Below are 27,012 nucleotides of genomic sequence, written 5' to 3' on the forward strand. Positions count from 1 at the left end.
TTATCCGAAGCTTTAATGACCTATGGGCCTATTACTAGCAATTGTATTTAATGATAAACCACACCCACGCCCTCTTGGAAAAGATGACGAGGTTCGGACACAGTAACACCCACTGAATAATATCATACAAATCTGACAATTTGTCTTGGCTTGAATGCTCAGATTTCTAAAATAATAGCGTATAAAATAATATGCAATTTAATTATTACGTTATTACTAAACATATATTATTATAATACTTATTATAATAGACTTACCGATTCCATGCTCAGAGCATGACAATGGACACAACCCGAGAAGACTCTACTCGCGCTCCATACTTTTCTTGTTTGTTTGTTTGCCGCCCTCTATATTGACATCAAGAGAACATGGTGGTTCGGCGTCGATTCACCGGCCGCACGATCGAAATTATTGTAACAGAAAGTGAATTTAAGTAATAATAACTTCGATGGTAAGCTTAGTAATACGTATATGTTTAAAGGAGTGCATATAAAATCATATTTGCTTATATAATCAATTCTGGGCTATTGTAAAACTAGCAGAAATGTTTAGTCAATTGGAGGGATAGGCCTAGAGTAGAGCGACATGTGTGTGTGGTGCACAGTTGTTCAGCAAGCAGGCAGGAAGGATCTCCTGAGTGGAGTCGTTTCGGCCGAAGTAAATTCTGTTCATTTTGTAGCTAGGCATAAAATAAATAAAAGCAAAAATCCTCGAAAATGTTTACATTCTTTCTTGTATTGCATAATGTATGTTACACAAACAGAGAGTTGCATTTTATTTTATATCATGTCAATTTCAATGAATACAAAATTAAAATAATTTAAAATGTACAATTCCTACTGTACTGATCCTTCTTTTGTTTATCACAAGTCTTCAAATCAGAGAAATCAAGGCCCAGCCCAGCAACAAGGTTCTTCATTTGGAAATCAGCCTCCGATGATGATGCCTCCATTTAACAGGGTAAGATAGAGCTCCTTCTCATCAAGTGCACCCTGATTATTTTATTTATTGTATGGTTTACTATTTTGAGAAAATTCTGTAGGCCTAGTACTGAAACATATATTTCACATGCAGGTACAATCATCTTCTCATGACATACTTTGTCTTGTTACACCACATACTAACTACTACACACTGTACATTCTTTCTTATGCCCAATTTTGAAGGGCAATGGTTAGAATTTTAATAAAAATTTAAGTATGTGGTCTATAATATTTATTTTTTATTTATTTAAAAACATATTTATACAGGATAAAAAAACATATCAGGTATAGATATTGCACCTGTTTTACAAATATACATTTCTGTTTCATTATGTTTGATAAATTAATAACAATGTTAATTTTGTCTTTCAGGGGCCACCAAACATGCCACCACCTCCATTTATGCCAATGCCAAACCAAACGTCTGGTCAGCCTCCTATGAATATGCCACCTCCAGCATTTCAGCCCCATGGTAACATGCCACATATGGCAATGCCACCTCCAAACTTCATGCCGCCACCTGGTATGGGTCCTCCTCCAATGATTCCACCTGGTATGCCTCCTCCCATGGGCATGGGCAACACTATGTCAGGAATGAACCAGGAAAAGCAAGGTTGGGACACTTCAATAAATAAACATTAGTTATAAAACAAACAATAATGTCTGATAATCAAATAATTTAAATTTGTAATTTATATCTGTATCTACTTTTTAAATTAAAATAAGTTATACTGTAAAAATAACATTTGATAATATCTGATCAAATACAGAACATTTGAATTTATTATTTATATTATTTTAATGATTATTTCATAAATAATTCTCAAGACTATTTGGTTACCGATACATTTATTGTGCAGTTACTATTATAGCCAGTGAACAAAGGTGAAGAGACTTTATATTTAGATATGCCTATATAAAGAGACACCCTATTCCTAGTGAATAGGTGTCATAATGGCCAGTAATTCATATGTTATTCTCTAATATAACCTCTTTTTTTAAAAGATGAGAACAGCAGTTTAAGTTCTACTAAAGTGCCAGGCTTTGTTCCTGCACAAGACAAGTCAGGTGAGAAGACATCAGAAAGTGCGAAAGAGTCCAAGGCAGCTGCAAAAAAGAGTTCTTGGACAGAACACAAGTCACCAGATGGCAGGGTGTACTACTATAACACACAGACTAAACAGTCCAGCTGGGAAAAACCCGATGATCTTAAAACCCATGCTGAGGTAAGTACTAACAAGCATGCTGCTTACCAGTAAAAAAACTTAAACTCTTATTACAAACTCAAAGGCTGATTTAGTAGGTGGCTGAGTATATGCTCCATCATTTCCCACCTGTTTAAAGGTTCAAAATAGAAAAATGTTGTTTTTCTTTGAAGTTTTCTAGAGAGAACCCTATATCAGCTGACTCCTATACCCATCCCACTACAGTATTACAATATCCTGAATCCTCTCCTGAAACGTTACTTACTAAGGAATTCTTCATATCTAAAGCTCTGTCTACACTATCAAACTATTTTTACAAAAAAAGTGTGATGTGCCCAAATATGGTAGTGATATGACATCATCGTGTCCATATGGACACATCACATTTTTTTGACACATACAGTTTGATAGTGTAGACAGAGCTTTACATTACGTTACTGACATTCTCTCTCTCCCTTTTTAGTTCCTTCTATCCCAGTGTGCATGGAAAGAGTTCAAATCAGATTCTGGTAAAATATACTTTCACAACAACACCAGTAAGGAATCCAAATGGACAATCCCCAAGGAATTAGAAGATTTAAAGAACAGGATTCAAACAGAAGGCTTGGATTCGTAAGATTTTAAGATTTAACTTTTAGTCATTTATCATCTATGTTGTTTATATTATTTATATTACTTATTTAGTAATCATTAGTTGGAGGTACACACCTAATTGGTGACAGTGGCTTAGCCTGCTTTTGTGCTTTCCTGGCAGCTAGTGACTATGATTTTATTTTTTCTTCTTGCGTTGTGTTTGTTTAATTTGTTGATTTGTATTATATTTTGTAAAATGTATCTTTTGCCTGAATAAATAATAACAAAAAACATGTTGGTAAATACTAAATATGAATGTAATAAAAACACAGAATTAACACAGCACTATACTATTTAAATGTATATTTGGTATATATATAAAACAAAAGTTCACCTGTTTTTAAAAAGAAATTAAGTACAAATATTATTATTATTCATTTAAAATCATTTTAGTGTATTATACTTGGATGCAAAAGAGCAGGAACAAAAAGAGAAAGAAAGAAAAGAAGCAGAAGAACTTGAAAAACAAAAGAAAGTAGAAGAGGAAAAGGAGAGAATGAGACTAGAAGAGTTACGTAGTAAAGAGGCAATGGAGGCCAAAGACAAAGAGGTTAAAGCTGCAGCAGAATTAGCAAAGCAAGAAGAAGCTACAGAGTCCGCTGCAGCCACTAGCCAACCCCAAGCAGCCATGCCACAGCAACTTGCACCAGAGACTATCCAAGCTATGGCATTCCAACAACAGTTGTTCCAGCAGCAAATGGCTATGATGCAGATGCAGCAGGCCATTGGCACGGACCCTACAGCCATGCAGGCACAGATGCAGGCTATGTTTGCAGCTCAAGGCTTTGGCGCTGCCATGTTGCCTAAGACTGAGTCTACTGCTGCTAGTACGCCTAAAAGTGATGACGGCACACCAAGGTATGCGTAAAGCTCTTTTTACACTATCAAAAAAGTGTGATGTGCCCAAATATGGTAGTGATATGCTCATATATGGTAGTGGTATGCCCAAAGATGGTAGTGATATGACATCATCATTTCCATATATGGGCACATCACATTTTTTGGTCACATGAAGTTTGATAGTGTAGACAAGGCTTTAATGTGTTTCCAAAAGATTATTATTATCAATTAAAGCTGTTACATTGTTTATGTTTGTATGCGGTATTCTTAGTTATTATTTAGTATTTATTTATGATTACTAGTTACTCACACAGTTAAGTGTTAATATGTTCTTTACAGCGAGACTGTGTCTGAACCACAGGAAGTTGTTTACGCATCCAAGGAGGAGGCTAAGAACGCATTTAAGAAGCTTCTCAAAGACAAGGTAATATATCAGTATTTTAGCTTATTACTCTCACTTCTGTATCTATACTTTGTCTAGTATATTTCAATTCGATAGTGTCACATATCTGCTTATGTTATGCTTATATATACCATAAGACTAACCTTTACATTTACACAAATGATATATGCGACACTATTACATAATTTTCTATTATGTGGAGATACAGTAAAGAGAATCAGGCGAGTTACCTTCAAGTTCAAGTTCAAAAAACATTTATTTGTTCAATAATGGCATATTTTTTAACAGAATAATATATAGGTGTGTACATTTTTAAAAAGAAAACATGGTAATAAGCCATCATAATGCAACAGTTTATAAATTTTGAAAAGATAATGTATGGTCATTTTACTCTCTTTAAATTTTACAGGAAGTGCCCTCAAATGCATCATGGGAAACAGCTATGAAGTTGATTATAAATGATGGTCGTTACAGGTAAGATTATTGCCAGTTGAAGTTTGATAATTTTATAATTATTTAACTTGGAAAAAAAAATATTAAAAGTGTGGCCAAACTATAGAGGATGCTATAATTTGAAGATACATCCAAACATAGAGGGTGCTATTACAAAAATCGGGGGCATCAGTATCTATAATAAACAATCTGTATGTTATGTACTTTCCAAGCGTGAAATGCCAATATACATTAGTTGAAGGTTAAAAAAAAACCTCGAAATTCCTACAATTATTGAGTGTTGTGGAAGGTCTGATCATTGTATTTTAAATTGTAATTTAAATTTTTCAGAGCACTGACAAAACTAAGTGAGAAGAAACAAGTTTTTAATGATTATAAGACGCAACGAGCTAAGGAAGAAAAGGTAAAAATATTGCAGTTCTTGAAACAAACATTGTTAATAACTGAACTCAGGGATGTCACCAGCTTTTTGTTATTATTAGGCCTATATAAATATCGTAATTAATAGTGGTGGTGGACAGCCTGTAAATCCTAGTCTAAAATGTTGAGTGCTGGATGGGCCTGTCCTGCGTCGACCAGCGTGGTTACATCCCTGGTAGCTAAAGGTTAATCATTAGTCAATTTATTTCTGTTTTCCCCCTGTTATTAAGCTCCTTAAAGGGGGATTACCACCTATCTGATAGGACAGTGATTCATTTACTATTGGTAATCTTTGGCCACATGTGCCTAAAGACATAAAATAAAAAAATCCTTACTAATTTTTTTTTTCTTTTTTAGGACGAGCAAAGAATAAGAGCAAAGAAAGCAAAAGAAGATCTTCAAAAATTCCTTGAAAATCATGAAAAGGTTACATCAACTGTGAGATACCGGTAAATAAATGTTTGTACTTCTAACCATTTCGAAAACTTTTTTTCTGCCATTAATAAACACCCTTGTTGGCCTGGTCATAACAATAGCAGGCAAGATATTTTAATTATTGTTTTTAGAATTGGAAGAGGTGAATTTTTTTTTAAAGAAAAGTTGTTTTATAAAAAAAACCATTTTCATAAGAAAATTAAAGTTCCAAACTGTAAATGTATGATAATTGTCCTAAGGATAGAAATAACTTAAATTTATCATTTTTTTTTAGAAAAGCGGAGACAATGTTTGAAGATGAAGAGATATGGAAAGTTGTTCCTGAAAGAGACAGAAAGGAGTTGTATGAGGATGTAATCTTTTATTTGGATCGTAAGGAGAAGGAAGACAGTAAGGCCTTAAGAAGTCGAAACATTGAATCCTTACACAATATCTTGAATAATATGCCCAACATTACCTATAGGACAACTTGGTCTGAATGCCAACAGTACCTGATGGACAATCCAGCATTTGCTGAGGACGATGAACTGCAACGTAAGTTACAATCTGGGTGACAATGAGAAACGTGAGAATGAGAGTAGTTACAATGATTCCCACGCGACTCTACAACTCACTATGTCGGTCGGTCGGTAAACACTAACTCAAATTTTCGCACACGACTTCAGCCATGTATATGTTACTTTTGTGTTTTTTTTTGCGTTTTTTTTTCATACGCATCCAACAGCAAATAACTCATCAATTACAGGATGGATAAACTATTTAATAATTTATCGTGCTTATAAACTAAGTTTCATTTGAGGCTTAGGGAGTGGAGTTGAAAGAAAGAGTTGTGAGTTACAACCCTGGCACTACACTAACAGCTCCACTAATTGCTTTTTGTTTATTCAGATATGGATAAAGAGGATGCCCTGATTACATTTCAGGTGCACATCCGACAGATGGAGAAAGAAGAGGAGGAAGAAAGAGAAAGGGAAAAGATGCTGCAAAGACGGCATCATAGGAAACACAGAGAAGCTTTTTTGGTGCATATTTCTTCTTAAGATTTCATCTTATATGATGATGGTGTATTTTATGGTTTAAAAGTATAACAACAAACTATAATAAAATAGAAATATTGGTGTTGTATGCTTCTTCTTTTAGCTCAGTCTACACTATCAAACTAGTTTGACAAAAAAAAGTGATGTTCACAAATATGGTAGTGATATGACATCATCATGTCCATGTATGGGCACATCACACTTTTTTGTCACATACAGTTGATAGTGTAGACAGAGCTTTAAGTTTTATATGATGATGGCTGTATTTTAGGGTTTATAAGCATAACAAAAAACTACCTAATAACATAGAAATGTTGGTATGCTTCTTCTTCAGTTTAATTTGATGGTGTAAAAAATGAATCAAATTTAGGATTTATAAGTATTGAAATGTTGGTGTTTTATTTCATAAATAGACATTTCAATCATAAAGTATTTGTATAAAGACATAAACTTAAGCTATGTCTACACTATCAAACTAGTTTGACAAAAAAAATAAAATAAAAAATATGGTAGTGATATGGTCAAATATGGTAGTGATATGACATCATCATGTCCATATATGGGCACATCACATTTCTTTGTCACATACAGTTTGATAGTGTAGACAGAGCTTTAAACAGTTTTGTTTGTTTGGTTTAGGTTCTTTTGGATGAGCTTCATGAGAAAGGTCAAATCAACTCACTATCTAGCTGGATGAGTCTGTATCCTATCATCAGTGCTGATAAACGCTTTCACAGCATGCTGGGAAACCCTGGTACAGTTTATCAAGTTGTTGTTAATACAGTATAGTATTAGAGCCCCTATTAAAGATGTATAATCAGACATTGAATAAATTATTTTGTAGTTTTAATAAAGGTAATCTTCTTAGAAAAAAAAACCCAAACAAAATAATGTTTTCACTTATAAAATAACATAATAAATGGTTAAATTCAACCAAACCCCATTGGCTGGCAGCCAATTTGACTATTTTTGCTTTAAATTACAGTTTTCATAAAAATACATTTCTTTTCCATCCAACTTTTTGTCAAAATGGATAACTATTATGTGACATTAAAATGACATATTCAAATACAAATTTGGGACAATACATCAATATATATTTGAACACTACGGCCAACCCAACAAAGTTTCCCTTAATTGAGGTTCTACAAATAAACATATATTATGTATTTAGATTATATTTTGGAATCTCGTTTTTTAAAACTGTTAATTCAAATTATATAATTACATTGTTTTTTCAGGTTCTACACCCTTAGATCTGTTCAAATTTGCAGTAGATGATCTAAAGGCAAGATTTAGTGATGAACGGCGAATTATAAAAGACATCTTACGAGATAAAAACATGATAGTAGAGGTGGAAACATCGTTTGAAAACTTTGCGACTGCTGTTAGTCAGGATAAGCGAGCCACAACTCTAGATGCTGGAAACATTAAGCAAGCCTTCAATAGTGTAAGAACCTGTTAGAAATAAGTGTTGCTACTTATTTTGCCGTGCTTGATGGCAATGCAGCTTGTGAAGGAACTTGAATATCCATATGTAGTAGCCATATTTACCCATAACTTAAAAACAAGAATAGAGCTCTGTCTACACTATCAAACTTTATGTGACAAAAAAATGTGCTTAGCCCATATATGGACATGAATATCACTACCATATTTGGGCACATCACACTTTTTATCTCAAACTATTTTGAAAGTGTAGACAAAGCTTTAAGCTCTGTCTACACTATCAAAACAAGTGTGATGTGCCCAAATATGGTCATGACATCGTCGTGTCCATATTATGGGCACGTCACATTTTTGTTGTCACATACAGTTTGATAGTGTAGACAGAGCTTTAGAGGTGTAACCATGTTATTTAGACTTAATGTGAGCTTTATAACAATATACCAAAAATATAACAAAATCTTTTGCAAGCTTTTGTCAAATTACGATGACGTTTCCTATCTTTATAGTTACGCGAAAAGGCAGAAGCAAGAGAAAAGGAGAGGTTAAAAGAAGAAGCTAGAAAACAAAGAAGAAAGGAGAGTGCGTTCAAAGCGATGCTTAAACAGGCTGCCCCTCCGCTGGATACTAGTTCTAATTGGGATGAGGTGAGAATAGACACAAACATTTTTTTCTTCAAATGTAACTTTATTTCAATTCAAATGTAACGACAAGGAGTCTGCCATTTGTGAAATGAAATACATTAAACAGGAAGCACTTGATGTATCTGCTCAAAACCTTTAATGTTTAGATTTAAATCAAAACAAATTGTGTGACAAAAATGTGACGTGCCCATATATGGATACGATGACATATTAATACCATATTTGGGCACATCACATTTTTTTTTTGTCAAACTAGTTTGATAGTGTAGAAAGTGCTTTTATTCTTTCTTTTCTTTTATTTAATTGTTCACACTTCAAATAGTACAAATTTAGTAAGCAGGTATCAAAGAAATAATAAATATGGTAATCAAATTAATTAATTTAAAATACAATACTTGTACTTGCTTAAGAATATATCAATTGAACAATCCAAAACAGATGAATTAAACAATCCATGTAATTCAAATCTATACACTATTTACTTTTATGTTTTAATTATTCACCTTTGACTTCAGGTTCGTGATCGGTTTGTAAACGAAATGCCGTTTGATGGAATAACGGTTGAATCAGAGAGAATTCGCCTTTTTAAGGAGTTCCTTCATTCCTTAGAAGTAAGTGTCTCAGATTATTTTAATTCAGAGCCAAGCACCATTGAGGTACTCCTCATGGAACAGCCTTTAGTGCATTAAAATGTTCAACTTATAGTAACGTCTTTGACTATAATCTTCGAAAAATGTTTTTATCTGGTTTTATATTAACTATCTGTATATAATTCTTTACGTTAAACCATTCGTGAATACGTATGTGTGCGACGTTTTGACTTGTTTTCAACAAATCTTCATCTGGCAATGACTAGATGTTAGTGGTTGCTAGCACACGTACGCATTCATGAATGGTTTAACATAAAGAATTATATACAAATAGCCTTTGACTATATATTTCTATTTTTCTGCTCTGAATTGCTTGAGCAATTGTGCCTACATGACTTGGTTCAAACATAATACATTATTTTATGTAACTACTACAGTCTTTTTTCCTCTCTATTTTTTCATGAAAATTACGATATATGACGATTGACTGATATTGAAACAAATTTCACCTAAACATTCCGAATAAATTAAGTAGTTGATCATTTTCTTATTAATGATGTACAGTTATTAGAAATAGATGATATGAAATTGATGAGAAATAAATGTGATGACGTTTTTTTTGGCTTTCATGGGAACAACCCACCTTTATCATTTCCTCCCTTTTTTTTTTCATTACTACTTACACATAAGTTGACCCCATTAATAAGAATGAATGTGTTAAAATGGTAAAAGGTCTAAATGTGATGACGTTAAATAATTACTGCTTGGGTACAATGACATATGAATGATGATGATGTAAAACCAATCTCAAACAATACTAATTATTGATTATTCGCGGGTAACCCCTAAACTGTATGTCATGATGCTGTCTGTTTCTAGTGACCGTAAAGATATATGGTCCCCTGAAAAATAATTGTTTTTACATTTTTTTTTAATATGCCATTAAATTTAAATATGTCACATAATAGTTATTCTCTTTGACCAAAAATTGGATCGGGAAAAAAAATATATTTACCGGAAAAACTGTAATTTAAAGCAAAAAAAATAGTCAAATTGACTATCAGACAATGAGTTTTTGGTTAAAGTAAATAGTTTATTTTGTCTTTTTATAAGTAAAATAATTATTTTTTTGTGTTTTTTTTTCTATTACAGAAGTGAATAACTTCATTAAAATTGCAAAATGGCCTATTAAAAGTCTGATTATATTAATCTTAATTTTTTATATTTGTGGGGGGGGGGGGGGGGGATGGGGTCAATACATCTTTAAATGTTTGTAATTTACAAATAAAAATATTTCATTGCCCAGTGTAATTCTCTCATCATTTCATAATTTCCTTTTGGTTAAGATGCACAGGTATTGATCCCAGTGTTATTATTAGCTAATGGAAGCCATTTATTTTTACAGTGTGATTGTTTTTGAAAAATTAGAATTTAGAATATGGACATTTTTTTTATTGTAGGAGGCATGTAGTCACCACCACAGTAAAACTTCTGGGTCGTCGCACAAAAAGGCTAAAAAAGCCAAGAAACATAGAAGTCGACGTTCCCGATCAAGATCTGTGAGTATATTTCTGTTTATAGTATGATTTGTTTTTAGTATAATCTATTTGTACTACACAGCATTGTGTTTATATTCCTATACACTATTTGCAATATTGATATTAGCTATAGTTACATATATTTATAGAATAACATCATTAAATAACTACGTTGGGTATCTATAGAATATGATCATGTGATGTTTGTTTTGTAGTTATCTGAGTCTGAAGACGAGCGTGAATCCAAGAGACATCGTAGTAGAAAGAAACGATCAAAGTCTCCGTCAGTATCGTCAGATGAATCAGGAGAACACAGCAGTTATAAATCTAAGAAGCATAAAAAGAAGTCAAAGAAGAAGAGAAGGAGGACTGTAAGTTTATACTTGTCTTTTGATTATAGTTTAATATTTTATAAATCAGAAAACGTGGTGTTGTAGCTCATAAAGAAATATTTAAAGCCTTGTCTCCACTATCAAACTTTATGTAACAAAAAATGTGATGTGCCTATATATGAACATGATGAGTTCATACCACTACCATATTTGGGCACATCACATTTTTTTTTTGTCAAACTAGTTTGATAGTGTAGACAGAGCATAAGACTTTATGTAGAGCATCTTGCAATTTGTGGTATTTTAAATTGCAGCCAAATTCTGAGTCTGAATCTGACCGTGATGATCGAAACGACGTAAAGGAAGTCCGTCAAGAGTCATCAAGAAAAAAGGAGAAAAGTGGATCGAATGCAGCATCAAAGAAAAGCAAGGTACTGTAAAGCCTTGTCTACACTATATCTACACTATCAAACTTTATGTGACAAAAAAATGTGATGTGCCCATGTACATGATGATGTCATATCACTGTCATATTTGGGCACATCACTATCATATTTGGGCACATCACATCATTGCCAACTTTCCCATCCATCAGTAAATTTCTCAACCCTCTCCAAATTTGTCCAGCCCTCACCAAATTATCCAGCACACAACTTCAGTCAGTGAAATTCATGATAAAACAAGGCACACAAATCATGTGAATAAAGCTACAAAATCGTCACTCAGTCAAAACACCAAGGTTCTTCAGAACCATGCTTTTGTTGAAAACCATGTCTCTTCACATCAACTAACAAATGTTTTTTTGTATTCCTATACTAGACTGGATGGGATACATCCGAAAGCGAAATGAGTGAGGGCGAACTTGAACAGAAACGACGGGCGCTGCTGGAGCAGCTGGCAAGTAAATCACCTCTACGTTAAACTGCTGTACCAATATTGGTGTCTATCCTACACCGTCATGGCGGCTATAACGCTCTGTCTATGTACATGATGATGTCATCTATCTACCATATTTGGACATATCACTACCATGTTTGGGACAATAGCAGCTTTCTTCAAATACCTGGGGGTCACAGAAACCAGACCAATACAATCATTTTGTTGCAGATGATAATCAAGCTAAAGATTTCATATGTGCATTTTTATACCAAAATTCCATCTGATTTCAATACTTTTCTTTTTACACTATTGAGTGGAAAAATCTTCCTACTTGAAAGCTCAGAAACATTTGAGTATTTGCTTAGATTTAATATTTCAACACTAATGATGTTGATTTCTGAAACTTTGTTAGTTGTCAAGCAAAAATTGTGGTCAAATCCAAATAAACTTATAAACTTATGTTTTATTGATTGAGTAAAACATGAGCTCTCTAAGGTCAACTGACGTTCATTAATCCAAAAACAGGTTTTTCTAGACTAAAATCTTTACTTTTTATGTCTGTACATTTTCTAAAATTGCTAAGCCTGACAAATTATTATTTCAAGAAAACAAATGATTAATTCCTTAGAGTAGCGAGGTGATAAAAATTGTGATGATGATGCTTCAGTTTATGAGTCATTAAAATATTCCACTTTTATCTTATGATTTATTATGTATACATTGTCGTCAGTCAAACCACAAAGGTAAAACGTGTTTACTTGTTTACATCAATGTAGAGGCTCTTCGTTCAAAGCGTAAACCCCTCGTGAATCCGCTATCGGAAATATGCAGTATACAGTTTCGGGTAATCTTAATTAGGCTTTGTGAGCTGGGGGGTTTGAACGTGTTGGTCACATGTCTGTCTATGTCATTGACCATGTGTAGTTTATCATATGTTGTAAAATGTTATTTCGTGTAATCCAATGCTTCTTGTTTATCATATTAAACGCTTAATAAATGAGCCTTATTGAACGTTCATTTATTCTTACTGCTGTAAAATCTGCTGCAAAACATCTATCAATTATTAATGCACGTCTTAAAAGTTAATGCCTTAAACATATTTAAGTCTTATGAGAATATCGTAACTGTATTGTGACGCAGTGAAAATATTATTATGAATAGGAAAACAATTTAAACGAATAATATACCAGTAGTATAAATGATCAAGCACTATAGAGTTTATAGAGCTTTTTCGTTCCAAAATTATATTTTTGTGGGGTTTTTTGTGAGTGAAAAGTGATGATAATAGTACAGGTTTTGTACGCGCGCGCAGAAACACTAATAATAATGGTACTTCTTTCGTACGCGCGCGTTGAAACACCGATAATAATGGTTCAGCTATTGTACGCGCGCGCGTTGAATGAAATACTGATAATAATGGTACTTCTTTCGTACGCGCGCGTTTGACTGGAACACTGGTAATGATACAGCTTTTGTACGCGCGCGTCAACATTGTGTTTATGTGCCATGCGCCATTTAAAAAATACTATACTAATATTTTGTAAGTTAGTACATACGTTATTGATTGTTCATCAAACCCATCTGACTGTTTTTGTTTTCTGTAAGAGACATTGTTTTGATTTTTAAGCTATTTACTATTATTAGACTGATCGATACACGTGTTAAATACAATACCATTGAACACAAAGATTACAAACTTATTGTTGCAGATGGCGATGTTGTTTACTGTCACCGGTTAAGTAAATAACTCAACTTAATGTCAGCATCTTGAACTATCACCTGCTATTGTTGTGCGGACGAACGTCAAGTGACTACTGAAACAATTGCAGTATAAATCTAGGTTCATTAATTATTACAGTCGCAATTGTGCATGGTATATTCATCATTCATTCACATTCACACATTAGTTTGATAATTATAGTCGATATGCTTACAGCAAAGAAATCTAACAACAGGACACTGAGCTCGTCTTGTCAAGATAAGAACTCGTAACAGTCCTTTGATCTTATGTCTGGCTACGACAAATACCAACCAACACTGTACTACTACGTACATAATACTCCGCAGCGCGGTGGTGTCTGTTAATGAGCGTGGATCTGATCGTGTCGCAGCCACAGATAAACCCTTTGATCTTCGGAACTCGGCAGCTTATAGCAACGTTCACTCGCTCCACCGGTTTCTTGAGTTACGTTTCAGTTGATTGCACAAAAAAAAATCGCAATCGCATCCTTAGTTTAAAGAAGCTCTTTTTAATGCATAAAATACACCGATAAAATGGGCATACGAACGGTTTTACCTGTACATGATTCTTTACAACCTTAAATATACCGTCTTAAGGCCAATTTACACAGACGACCGATAGCGGTAATCAAAATATAGAATCTATGGTATTCCTTATGACCAGTTGCACACAAGGCGGAGCGGACTGGCGGTTTCTGCTCAGGATATATACAGATTCTACGCGGTTATCCGCTTACCGTTACCGCTTGTCTGTGTAAATTGTTCTTTAGGCCAAAATGTTCAAAATCAAAATTCGATTAGAACTAGAAAAAAAAACTAAAATAAAGGCGAAGAGGAAAGCGCCCGTAACCAGGCACAAGCGCGTAACTGCATCAGAGTCCTTTGGTTTCTATATATTCATGAGTTGTATTTGTACGGTTTCGGGTTCAATCCTGATAATGTTGTGTTCCTTTGACGATGTTCCCCTCCTATTCTCTTTGGTTCGCTGCCAGGATATCGGACTAGACTGTTTCGGGTATGAGTGGACATCATTGTGACATCATGCTTTTATTGCGTTTAGCTTGACTGAAATAACAATAATCGTTACAATATTATATCACGTACGGAAGATATTTTTTGTTTAAATAATGATTTGATTCCCGCATGGTGTCTAGATGCAGATGGTAATATTAAACGTAGCATAGAAATGCATACAGTTTTAATGGGTTATATCATGGGCTAAAATGCATTAGTTATATCACAACGATTTACTGGATAAATGAAGCAGAATAGGAAATGTTGCGGTATATCGTATTTCATTGACATTTGCAACAAATAATTCAAATGTATTAAGTTTAATTCGAATTATTCCAATCTTTCCTTTACATTATACGCAATGGGGTTAATTATCGCAGGTTACAAAATGTTGGTTACCAACCGGTAAACATTCCCTCTGTGCATTCTAAATACGTGAATCAGTTTAAACCGCGTTATCCGTGCGAACATACTCCGTTTAACGTTCTCTAGAGACGCGTTGTGGTACACTTAAACGGGAGGAAGCAGCAGTATATTCACGCGGTTTAACAATCCCATTGGACGATTTGGTTTTCTTCATCTTTAACAAGAATTTGGTTAATTTAACTGTGTTTGTTGCCTTCTCTCGTTATCTCAACGAAAAGGAATTACATGTTAAATAAAGATTTCAAATTCGTGCAATCTAAAGGAAGTGATAGGGTCTATTATTGAAATGAAAGTGTTTCCATAGGAAAATTAGTAACTTAATAACATTTGAGATTATTTTCATTTAGAGAAACTTCTTCAATAATGCTTACAGTCATCTCAGCTCGCGAAATTGGACTCGAACAAGTCCGGTTTACTGCAAATGCAAATAATTCTTTGACTAAAGAAGGGGTAACTGACTCTTTGAGTTATAGTAATTGTTTTGCTTTGTTGCCCCTGACCATTGTGCTTTGTTTCTGTTCTGTATCTGTGTATTGGTCGAACAAATAAATGAAATGAAATGAAACTAGAGATTTAAATACCTTTGATCTAACCCAGCAATATCGCCATCTTTTTCGAAGCCAGTCCATACAGGGAACAAGTCGCACGGATGAGTTTCTGCTTCGCTTCAGGATACTGGATGTGTGTGAACCAACATTATCCTTTAAAAAAGTTAACCATTTTTAAAAACTTGAATTCAAATATTTACATCGCGTTCCCACTTAAGCTGTGTCTACACTATCAAACTTGTTTGACAAAACTGTGTGATGTGCCCAAATATGGTAGTGATATGCCTAAATACTATAGTGATATGACATCATCATGTCCATATATGGGCACATCAATTTTATTTGTAACATAAAGGTTGATAGTGTAGACAGAGCTTAGACGCAATGCAAGTAATTTGACCAAGATGGGTCTTCCTAATGGTTGCTTAATGTGATTGGTCAGGTTGCGTTGCGCCTCTTCGTTGCGTCGCGTCCATACATTTTTAAAAAATGACACAGAAACAGAAACGATACTAAGCCTATCGTCACTTAAAGTTTAAGCTTAAGTAAAGTTTATAGTGTAGACGTGTATGATGGGAATGAATTCGAGACAGCGATTATTTGACAAAATCATTAAAGTCTCTTTAAATCATTTGTTTTCACAAATTAGGAAATATATATAGAAACGATTTAGAATTCCAATTTAAACCTCTGGAGGTGGTGAACTATATTAAGAAATATACAAAATGAATGAATGCTGCATTATTTAGGTTATCACACTGTGACCTAGTATGGATAATTGATGATACTAACCTTAGTTGCCTCAGCCGCGGTAGCATCAGTAAGGGGTCTGTCGTCAAATTTAGGCGGCAAAGACCAGTCGTCTGCTGCTGCTGCAAATACCGCGCTCGTCGCCACTATCATGACAACAAGGCAGAGTAGCACTAATTTTTGCATTTTTAGTCTGTAATTAAATGAAAACAAAAACATTCAATTCAGAATTGGTATATTCGTTAAAGCCATCTGATAATTCTAGCAATAGTTAAAAATATGACGCCGATAAAGTGTGGACTATAAGTCTTTGGTTTCGGACACTTTGATACAATCGCTTAAATATTATTATCGCAGAAAAAAAGTTAAAACAAAATACTTATATGTAGCCTAATTTATTAAATAAAATGGTCAAGCTTTTACTTCCAAGCTATATTTTAACAGTCTGTTAATAAGGAAGCCTTGTCTCCAATCAAACTATCTTATGTAAAAAATATGATGTGCCCGTGCCATTAATGGACATGATAATGTCATATCACTACCACGTCATTTGAGCATCACTACCTTTTTTTGGTCAAACTAGTTTGAGTGTAGACAGAGCTTTAGTGAAGTTCCAGAAAGTAGAGGGAAAGTACCGTGCATAGGCTACAAAATCATGTAGGCATAGTGGCCTAATATTAAACCAACTTGTAAAATATGTATAAACTTACCTCAAAAGGATGGCGGCAATTTTAATTTTACTTCTAATAAGAATGAACAAAATAAGCAGAAACTTACCGTTGCCGTTGCAGTGGTTCCGTACCTAACCAAACCCTTACTCAATTTCTAATGAAATGCTCCCAATTCACTTTTTATAACTTTACAACCAACATCAGGGTTCACTCACAGTACACCCTCTTCTGATTGGTCAAAAAGCATTCGCACTCACGTTGGCATAGAAACGATATGGCATACGTCATAAGTGCTTTGTTATTATTTGAGCTTATGAAACAATTATCATTCATCTTGTTTGGGTTGATGATAGAAATCGAAGTATTAAGAAAATATTATCGACTTGCAGAAACGGTATATTGTTCAGCAGGTGTCTGAGTGACATATCTTCTATGCCATTTACATCAGGACGGTCATATCTTACAGAGATCAAAATTAATCTTAAATTCAGCTGCCATATTCTATACGTAATGATGACGTCATACTAATTATTGCTGTATTAATTTTAACAATAAACTAATTGACAATAATTAAAACCAATATTATTTTAAACGATTAATATTTTTGCTATATTGTTTTATCAGACTTCTCTTGTGAGACAATGTGGCGCATGTGGAATTTGAGTTATGCGCATATTGTTTTTGATTGGCTAGTAGTTATTGGGACGAAAGATTTTTGGAAATTTTAATTTTATAGGATGTTTAAGTATGATCTTACTTTAGTACTATAATTATAATATAAGTGCGACGATGAGACTGAGAGCCGATTCGCCGCGAACGATCTGATATACAGTATGACGTATTATATTTGTGGACATGCGTAAACGAAACCAAAAGCGGGGAGCAGAAGTAACATACAAGCGAACGGTACGAAACGACCGACACACGGTGGTGGCACGGTGGCGGTAATTAATTGATTTTATACGGGTCCAAATGTCTTCACAACAACCAAATGCAACTTGGTTCATCATGGCGGAAGGTGGCGGAGTCGCTGCAACACCTCCTGTCCAAAATGTACCGTGGCCCAATAAAAGAGATGATTACGAGTTAGGAGATATTATAGGTAATTTGTAATTTATGTATTACAACAGTAGCCTAGGCTAGGCCGTAGGCCTACCTACTAAACAGTTACTTTAACGTAAATATCTACTTAAACTTACAAGGCCAGCTAGCCAGGCTAGCCGGCCCCAGAGGCTAGGCTAGGCCTAGACTTAGAAGAGGCTAGGCCTAGACTTAAGGAGTGGACTCGGCCTATGGCTACTTTCATTTTGTCTCTGGTGATGACAGGCCTATATGATATTAATAAGCCGCAGGATGAGGCATGCATGACATATAATAATAATTAATATGTATTAAATATTATTATTTTTATTGTTATTTAATACTGTAAAAATAAATGCTTTTTAATTTTAAAATCCTTCTTTCTATTCCTGGTTCCTTTTCTTGTATTGAACTGACTGAGGATTGATTTGAAGACCATCCTCTTTACTCCGGAGTTCAATTTTTCACACAGGCCTAGGCCTATCTATATTAACATTTTTTTATTAAAAAGAATGTGTTTTCAAAATGTTGGTATTTCTCCGTCTCTGTTTGCTTTTTTAATGTATTGGGATGATGCCAAAATAATTTGAATGTACAGTAACTACACTTTTTATTATGTAATGTATAATACTATTATTTTAGTTTGTTTTTATACATAAGTTTATTAGGCAATGACTGTACTATTAATAAACCATTTGTATAATCAATTACCTAAAAACACTTGCTAAATAATTGCATAAGCAGTTGAAATAAAAAGTAAAATGTAGTTAGTACTACGATAGCCTACTGACAGTAGAATGGTTTGGTCCATATATAATATTAACCTTTTTCACATTATATTATAGTTTTGTTCAGTAAATTTCCATTGGATTTATTAAATTGACTTCACTATTTAGTTTGATGGTCAAAATAAGTATAAACTTAAAACTAAGTTCACCTTGAAGCTAATTAATGGCCAGCCCAGCCCTTCTACATTTAAGTAGTGACTCATGATCTGTCTTATAATTCAATATTCAATAATCTTTTAAAAATTATTCATGTATATTCAATTTACATTTCTTTAAACATTTATTTATGTTGTTCATTTTTCTGTAACTTCATTTCACAATCTTGCGACATACTAAGTGCATACATTTTAGAAAATTAGCTTATTTCTATGTTTCATATTATTTCAGTATTTAATTATTAAGCTCTATCTACACCATCGAACTAGTTTGACAAAAAAAGTGTGATGTGCCCAAATATGGTAGTGATATGCATAAATAATGGTGATGATATGACATCCTCATGTCCATGGACACTTAAAATTTTTTTTTGTCACATAAAGTTTGATAGTGTAGACAGAGCCTTAGTTTTTCATCTTTTTCCTGATTTATCAAACTTTTTTCAAACATTTTTCAGATCAAACTTGCATAATACTATGCACTTCTGGAATTTATAAAATATTAACTTTAAGTTTAGGTTGACAGACTTGGATTAGTTTTAATTTTTTTCCACAAGCGCCTTGATCATTTTGTTGGATATGTGCGCTTATCAAATCTTATTATTTATTATTATTTACTTGAGTTTATCAGAACAATGATACTAGAATGCCCTTTTATTTTGTTGTCTTTTGTGAGACAATACCCTTTTAGTCAGGTGCACTACACACGTGTTGCACATAGTAGCATGACGCAGTGCTTTTTTTTCTTCTGATGGCACTGCTCGCTTGCATATTCTTCAAACTGCTATCATTTTAGTAATATTATTACAAACACTTCCTTCCTCAATTACTCACCTCTGAGGATGCAAAGTTCTGCTGCAACTGCCAGCTTGATTTTTTTTTCAACATTGGTTTGTTTTCAATCGTTTCTTTATTTCCAAACAAGTTTTTTTGTTTATTCTATTTATGAATTAACAATTAGAATTATGACAATAGTGCTTCCACTTATTATATTTGTACAATTTTTATAATATATATTGCTAGTTTGCCTAACAATTAAGTGATATTTACTATACAATGATAGAATTATATTTTTTACCTATTACTGTATGCTATTTATAGCATTTTATACTATAGTACCAAGTGTTACATTAAATTATATTTTTTCCCTATTTTTTAATTCTATCTTACTCTACATTTATTCAACTAAATATCAAGTATTTTTAGTATAAAAATAAATTTTGTTCACAGTGGTGTATTGTATCATAATTATAGGTTTCTACCTCTATGATTATACAGTACTGTAAGATAGTACTATGGTGATATTAGAATTACTTATTACAACAAAAAGAAAAGAAAAACCTTATTCTTTATTAATTTGAGTTAGTTTTACTGTATGTTAATTTTAAATGGATTTTTTTAAAAATTATGTTGTTAAAATTAAATTAAATTATTTCAGGTGTTTTTTCTTGAGTACAGTATATGCTTTTTAAATTCTGGTTTCTATTGTTAGGTTATAGTTTTTTTATTATGCAATGTTTTTTCGTAATATTATTGGCAATTGTTTCATGCATTTGAGTTTCATACACATCTTACTTAATAATTCAGAAGATTATTTAGGTTAACATTGCAATAGGTAATAAATCATGTTATTGTAAGTAGGTACCTGACATTAGCCTACTTACCATATTGGAAAGTATAATCAATATTGTGCGTAAAAACCAAGGAATACTAATTTGAATTTACTACTTGAATGGTTGTTTTCTTGCAGGTCATGGGGCAACTGCATATGTGCAGGAGGCCTACTGTAAAGCACGGGAAGAAAAGGTTGCGATCAAAAGAATTAATTTGGAAAAATGCATGACATCCATGGATGAACTCTGGGTAAGTAGCAAACAATGCTTTTAATTATTTCGTATTATTCAAGTGGCCGAGCAGTTTAAGGCAGCAAACTTTAAAGCCAAAAAAAAAGAGTCATTTTATTTTATTTTTATTTAAAGTCTTCTGTGATAAGGGCTTAAAACTAGAGGTACACTGTACTACATAATCAAGTTGTGTGCACTTGAAAGAACTTGATGCTTCTATCTGAAGGGTAGTGAGTACCCAGTGGCGTAACAGCTATGAGAGCTCACTAGCTAAACCCAGGGGCCCCGGAGCTTATGTACTACAGTAAGCCCCTGAGCTGTTCCCAGACGAAAAAACAGGCATTAAAATATGTTGGAAAAGGCTTGGGGGAGGGGGCGGCGCGTTGGACTTAAGGATGTACCCAGGTGTTTGATTCATCTCAGGCCCTGTCGTGGACAGACCAATGAGTGCTGTTTGGTAACCTCTCAATATGTCATTAATGTATTTTTTAGTCAATCAATTCATCAATAAATTAAACCCCATCAATCATCCATTTTTTAGAAAGAAATCCAGTTTATGGGGCATTGCAAACATGAGAATGTCGTCACATACTACACATCATTTGTGTTTAATGAAGAACTATGGCTTGTAATGAAATTGTTATCTGCAGGTAAAATACTATTTTAACCAAAAAATTACTATTAGTGTTATAAATGACATTGTATACAAACTACACAAAAGCTCTGTCTACACTATCAAACTAGTTTGACAAAAAAAGTGTGATGTGCCCAAATATGGTAGTGATAAGCCCAAATATGGTAGTGATATGACATCATCATGTCCATATATGGACACATCACATTTTTTTGTCACATAAAGTTTAATAGTGTAGAAAGAGCTTCAGAATAAAAAGATGATTTTCACTAGATTTATCTGCGTCATTCTTTTTAAAAATAGCAATTGAGCATTAGTTGTGTAATCCCATCTCATCGTGTTCTGTACATTTTAATTATGTATATATTCTGTTTTTTCTTTACAGGGTCTGTGTTAGATATTATAAAACACAAGATAAAGAAGGGTAAAAATAAAGGAGAATTATTAGATGAAATTACTATAGCAACGATTTTACGAGAAGTTTTGAAAGGATTGGAGTATTTACATGAAAGTGGTCAAATCCATAGGTATGTTGGTAAAATAGGGATGAATGGAAATTCATATTTTGGAATAGAAATATTCTAAGCACAACATTACAATTTATAGTTCACCAATTTGATAGACATTTTTGTTATTATGCAATAGTTTTGTTTATAATAGATGAGAAAGAGGCCATTAAATAAATGTGTAATATGTTTATATTATTTAACATATCTAAAGCCTTGTCTACACTATTCAATTTTGTTTGACAAAAAAATATGAAGTCCCCAAATATAGCCATGATGTCTTACCATATTTGGGCATACAACTACCATATTTGGGCACGTCACACCTTTTTTTGTCAAACTAGTTTGATGCTAGTGTCTAGACAGAGCTTAAGATAATCTAGCGGCGCTTTACATACTGTCATAACATTGGTTGAAGTAAAACATCTTTAATTGTTTTTTAAACTGATTATAAATTCTTGGTCAAGCTACGGAAAATGAGCGGTCAGTCGGTCAGGAAGTGATATTTATCAATATGTCCTTTTGTTTATTAGGGATGTGAAAGCTGGTAACATCTTGTTGGGTGATGATGGGTCAGTTAAGTTAGCTGACTTTGGAGTTAGTAGCTGGTTGGCTACGAGTGGTGACATGTCAAGAGATAAATATCGTACAACGTTTGTAGGAACACCTTGCTGGATGGCCCCTGAGGTCATGGAGCAGGTAACAACACCTTGCCCCAACAACCCCCATCCCCCCTCAACAACCCCTCTCACTGTTTTAGGTTTTTGTTGTTGCTTATCCCAATTGCTCGGTGTACACACACCCTAACATTCAAAATGCAGGGGGAAGATTCAAGGGGAGGGGGGCAGCCAGCCCTGGCCCACCCTAATTTCGCAAATTGTAATGCAAAAGATAGGACATCAAATTAAGCTCAGCCCTTCATTTCACCAATTTTAGGCCCCCCTATTTTAAAATCCTTGATCCGCCACTGAAACGGATCTTGCTATATTGTGTGTAATACTTTATTGTCACTTTCATAACATAATATAGAAACTTCAATAAAACAAATATAATAAACAAGACCAAAATAAATCTGTTTTCGCTACTCGAGTTTTGAGTCTTACATAAAATGCATCAATTATTCCAACTAACTGCTACACCATAATATGAACTCACCTCTTACATTAAATTGTTTTTTCGGTCGTAATTGATAGACTGATTCGATACTTGAACAAATCAAAAACCATTGCTCATTTTTTTCTTCAGATTTCTGGGTATGATTTTAAAGCTGATATCTGGAGTTTTGGTATAACGGCAATTGAGTTGGCTACTGGTACAGCACCCTACTCCAAGTTTCCTCCAATGAAGGTTTGTTTCTTAATGTAGTTATACAGTCAGCTCTCCCAATACCTGACTTTTCTTGTTGTCCAAAAGGTTCCAAATTTGTTTTTAACATTAAAAACACATTCCGAATACCAGACTTTCCGGAAAACCAGACATATTTGACCTGCCCAAAGGTGTCTGGTATTGACAGAGTTGACAGTCAGTATATTTAATCAAAATCATATAATCAAAAGTAGTATAAGTTTGAAATAATGTTTTGCATACAACCTTACAAAAACAATTTTTTATGTACAATGTTTGGTGAGCTTTGCCTTACTGTCTAAAGCTCTATCTACACTATTTAACTAGTTTGACGAAAAAAAAGTGTGATGTGCCCAAATATAGTAGTGATATGCCTAAATATGTTAGTGATAAGACATCATCATGTCCATTTATATTTTTGTCACATAAAATTTGATAGTGTAGACAGAGCTTTAGTTTGCAGAGCATTATTTTATTTATACATACACTTTAAAAAGCATTGAAGTTTGTTTTTTCCTTATTTTCATATACTGGACTGCATGTACAGTATTACCATTCATTTTAATTACAATATTTTATATTTTAAGGTACTTATGTTAACTTTGCAAAATGATCCACCAACATTAGAGTACGGTATTGACAACAAGGATGACCAAAAGAAATATAGTAAAGAATTTAAGAAAATGATCAGTAAATGTCTGCAAAAGACGCCTACGTTAAGGTAAGCATTAAGCAAATTGTCATCATTAGGTATCAGGATGATCTTCCCTTTGTAGAGTATCCCGGATTCAATTCCCGAGAAGAACAATTTCCAGGGGCCATTCAGTTGTAAATGAGTACCTGGTTGAAAATACTAGGGAGGAAAAGGTGGCATAGAAAGAAACTGGCCATCCCTACCACATAATGCTGAGACTTGGTACAATGAGCTAATAACATCTCATTCCCATACGTTCAGAAAGATTACAGGATTCACCTTTAACTTTTCTAAAGAAAATAGAGTAGTCAGATTACTTAAATATGTATGAATATTATGTAAATATATGACTGCTATATGCAACCTTTTCATTGTTTTGCAGACCTACTGCTGCAGAATTGCTTAAAATGCCATTTTTCAAGAAAGCTAAAGGTAAACAATTTCTAGAAGAAAATTTATTAGACCAGGGACCTTCTTTACAAGACAGGAGTCAAAAGGTAAGAATAATATGCTATAAAGCCGCATTAACACTGCACTTAATCCTGCATCTTTAAAATATGTCTGTAATTTAATCCAGTGTGAGTGAGTCAGTTTTTGTTGTCTTAAGCTCTGTCTACACTATCTATCTAACTACACTATTTAAGTGACAAAAAAATTGCATAGCTTTTCCCACATAGAATCTGTATCTACCCTGAGCGGGAACCGCCCGCCCACCCGTCTGCTCCGCATTGTGTGTAAATGGTCATAAAGAATAACATAGATTCTATATTTGAATTACCATTGGCCTTTATGCAGTTTGATATTGATTATAGTACTTTGTTTTATAATATTTTAAGGTGAAACGTGTCCCAGGATCTAGTGGTCGACTTCATCGCACAGAAGATGGCAGTTGGGAATGGTCTGATGAAGAATTGGACAGCGAAAGTGAAGAAGGGCGTGCTGCTAGTATAGGTCGTTCACCCCGTGTTAAAATCGACCACGCTGAGATTAAAAGGCAGTTGGACGAAGCGAAACGAGAAGCGAATGACGATAATTCAGAATCTAGTAAAGACGAACAACCTCCAGAAAAGCCGGCGGTTGAAACTCATCATGAAGTGAAAGAGAGCGTTAAAGAGTCAGCACCAACAAGTGAAGGGATGAAGACTATATCGCTTGTTCTTAGGCTAAGGTAAAAATTGTAGTGTAGCTGAATCTTGGTGGTTAACATGCTAGCCTTCCAATTCCAATGTCCAGGGTTCAATCCTGACCTAGTGCCAGGGTTGTAACTCACAACTCTTTCAACTCCACTTCCTAAGCACGATAAATTATTAAATAGTTTATCCATCCTGTAATTGGTGAGTTACTCTCTGTTGGATGGGTATGGAATTTTTCAAAAATCCTTTATATTATTCACTTTATTCTTCACCTTGTTCTATTATGCCATACTTTCCAATTGTGGCATTTCTAATTTCCGTCTTTTAACCTTGTATAACTTAAGCGTGGTTCCCATTATCGAAAAACGGACGTAGATGCAATGCAAGCGAGTTGATCAATCACACGCGACTGTTTGAATAATCCATCGCTTGTGACTGATCAAATCACATTGCGTTACGTCCTTGCGTTGCATTCTAGTGAGAACCAAGCTTTAGTGTGTGTTGTGATGTTGATTAATGTGTTCTATTGTTGAGAGATGCTTCTTGCAAGTGGAGTCAACAAATAACAAATGAAGCAAACAATAAATGAAATAAAATATTAGAAGTTAAGCATGATGATGAAGAGCACTATTTTCTAATACTACTGGTGAAAAATAGTTCTTTAATTACTGATTTCTTTTTCGGCTACAGAAATGAAAAGAAGGAGTTACATGACATACGTTTTGAATTCACACCAGAGAAGGACACGCCAGAAGGACTTTCCCAGGAACTTGTTAATGCTGACCTCATAGATGGTCAAGATTTTGTTGTTGGTAAGATACCATCTTGAGCACAAGCTTTGTACAATTTGAAAGTATCCTTTAGTTTAGTTTAGTGGTTTAAAGCTCTGTCTACACTATCAAACTAGTTTAACAAAAAAAGTGTGCCCGTATATGGTAGTGATATGATATCATCATGTCCATACAAGAGCACATCACATTTTTTTGTCACATAAAAGTTGATAGTGTAGACAGATCTTTAGTATCTTTGGTTTAGTAAAGTAATTTGTTTATTTCCCAACAATATTGTCATATGTTGGATACTATATTCATAAATTTACAATTGACTCATCCACGGAATGATCCACAATGTCAAATTTAAACATATTGAACAAATTTTATATTTATTTATTATTTATTGTAGTTGCTGCTAACCTCCGGAAGGTTGTTGAGCAACCAGATACTAAATCGTTCGTCTTTAAACTTGTAAGTGTACTTTTATTTTTCTTTGAAATGCTATTGCCTCTAGTTACATTTTAAATAATAGAGTGTAAAAACCAAGTTGTGTACAATAGCATGAGTTTTTAATGCTTGGTGTACAATATATTAAATTACATTACTTTTAAGGTTGAGAATAATATTATAATGATTACTTATAATATGGAGCTTTCAACCAATGACCTAGTTACATCATGTTCATTCATTGTGTACATGTAGGGAAATTAGTACGTTCTTATTCCTCATCACACTTTTGGGAGATTCTTGGTCTAAGCAATGACCAACGACACATAGGTCAAAGGTCACTGCAATTTTAAAGCTTCCTAGTTTAAAATGATTTAATTTTAGATTGTTTATTTTGTTTGTTTGTTTTTATATATTGGTTATCATATGTTTAATCTTACAGAAATCAGCACCAAACGAAGCACCGGATGATAAAGCATTAATTGGTTTTGCTCAGTTAACTTTGTCTTAAATTCACCAGAGCTAAGTAAATTCTTAAATATATATTATTTGATAAGACATTTTAAACAGATGAATCTATTGTGGTTTCTCAATAGTCTTTCAAATCAGTCTATAAAAACAAAGTCT

The 27,012-nt window shown here is 33.7% G+C and overlaps 1 protein-coding gene across 1 annotated transcript; it reads left to right on the top strand.

The window, feature by feature from the left end:
• The first annotated feature begins 351 nt into the window (after window positions 1–351).
• Window positions 352–26,993, top strand: LOC144841331 (uncharacterized). Its single transcript, XM_078697631.1, has 32 exons — window positions 352–451; window positions 871–960; window positions 1,356–1,596; window positions 1,989–2,209; window positions 2,652–2,800; window positions 3,215–3,679; window positions 4,001–4,085; window positions 4,474–4,538; window positions 4,848–4,920; window positions 5,295–5,386; window positions 5,647–5,906; window positions 6,261–6,394; window positions 7,049–7,163; window positions 7,651–7,859; window positions 8,365–8,502; window positions 9,015–9,110; window positions 10,550–10,648; window positions 10,843–10,998; window positions 11,274–11,390; window positions 11,779–11,875; window positions 17,937–18,089; window positions 20,761–20,873; window positions 21,396–21,504; window positions 21,874–22,015; window positions 22,528–22,693; window positions 23,240–23,341; window positions 23,926–24,059; window positions 24,415–24,529; window positions 24,869–25,200; window positions 25,856–25,977; window positions 26,348–26,409; window positions 26,828–26,993. Exons 1-32 carry the CDS (start codon window positions 449–451, stop codon window positions 26,894–26,896), a joined length of 4,524 nt encoding a protein of 1,507 aa, XP_078553757.1. The 5' UTR covers window positions 352–448; the 3' UTR covers window positions 26,897–26,993.
• Window positions 26,994–27,012: the final 19 nt, after the last annotated feature.

The sequence above is a fragment of the Antedon bifida genome, chromosome 4 (assembly GCF_963402885.1).
Source record: "Antedon bifida chromosome 4, ecAntBifi1.1, whole genome shotgun sequence".
In the NCBI taxonomy this organism is placed as follows: domain Eukaryota; kingdom Metazoa; phylum Echinodermata; class Crinoidea; order Comatulida; family Antedonidae; genus Antedon; species Antedon bifida.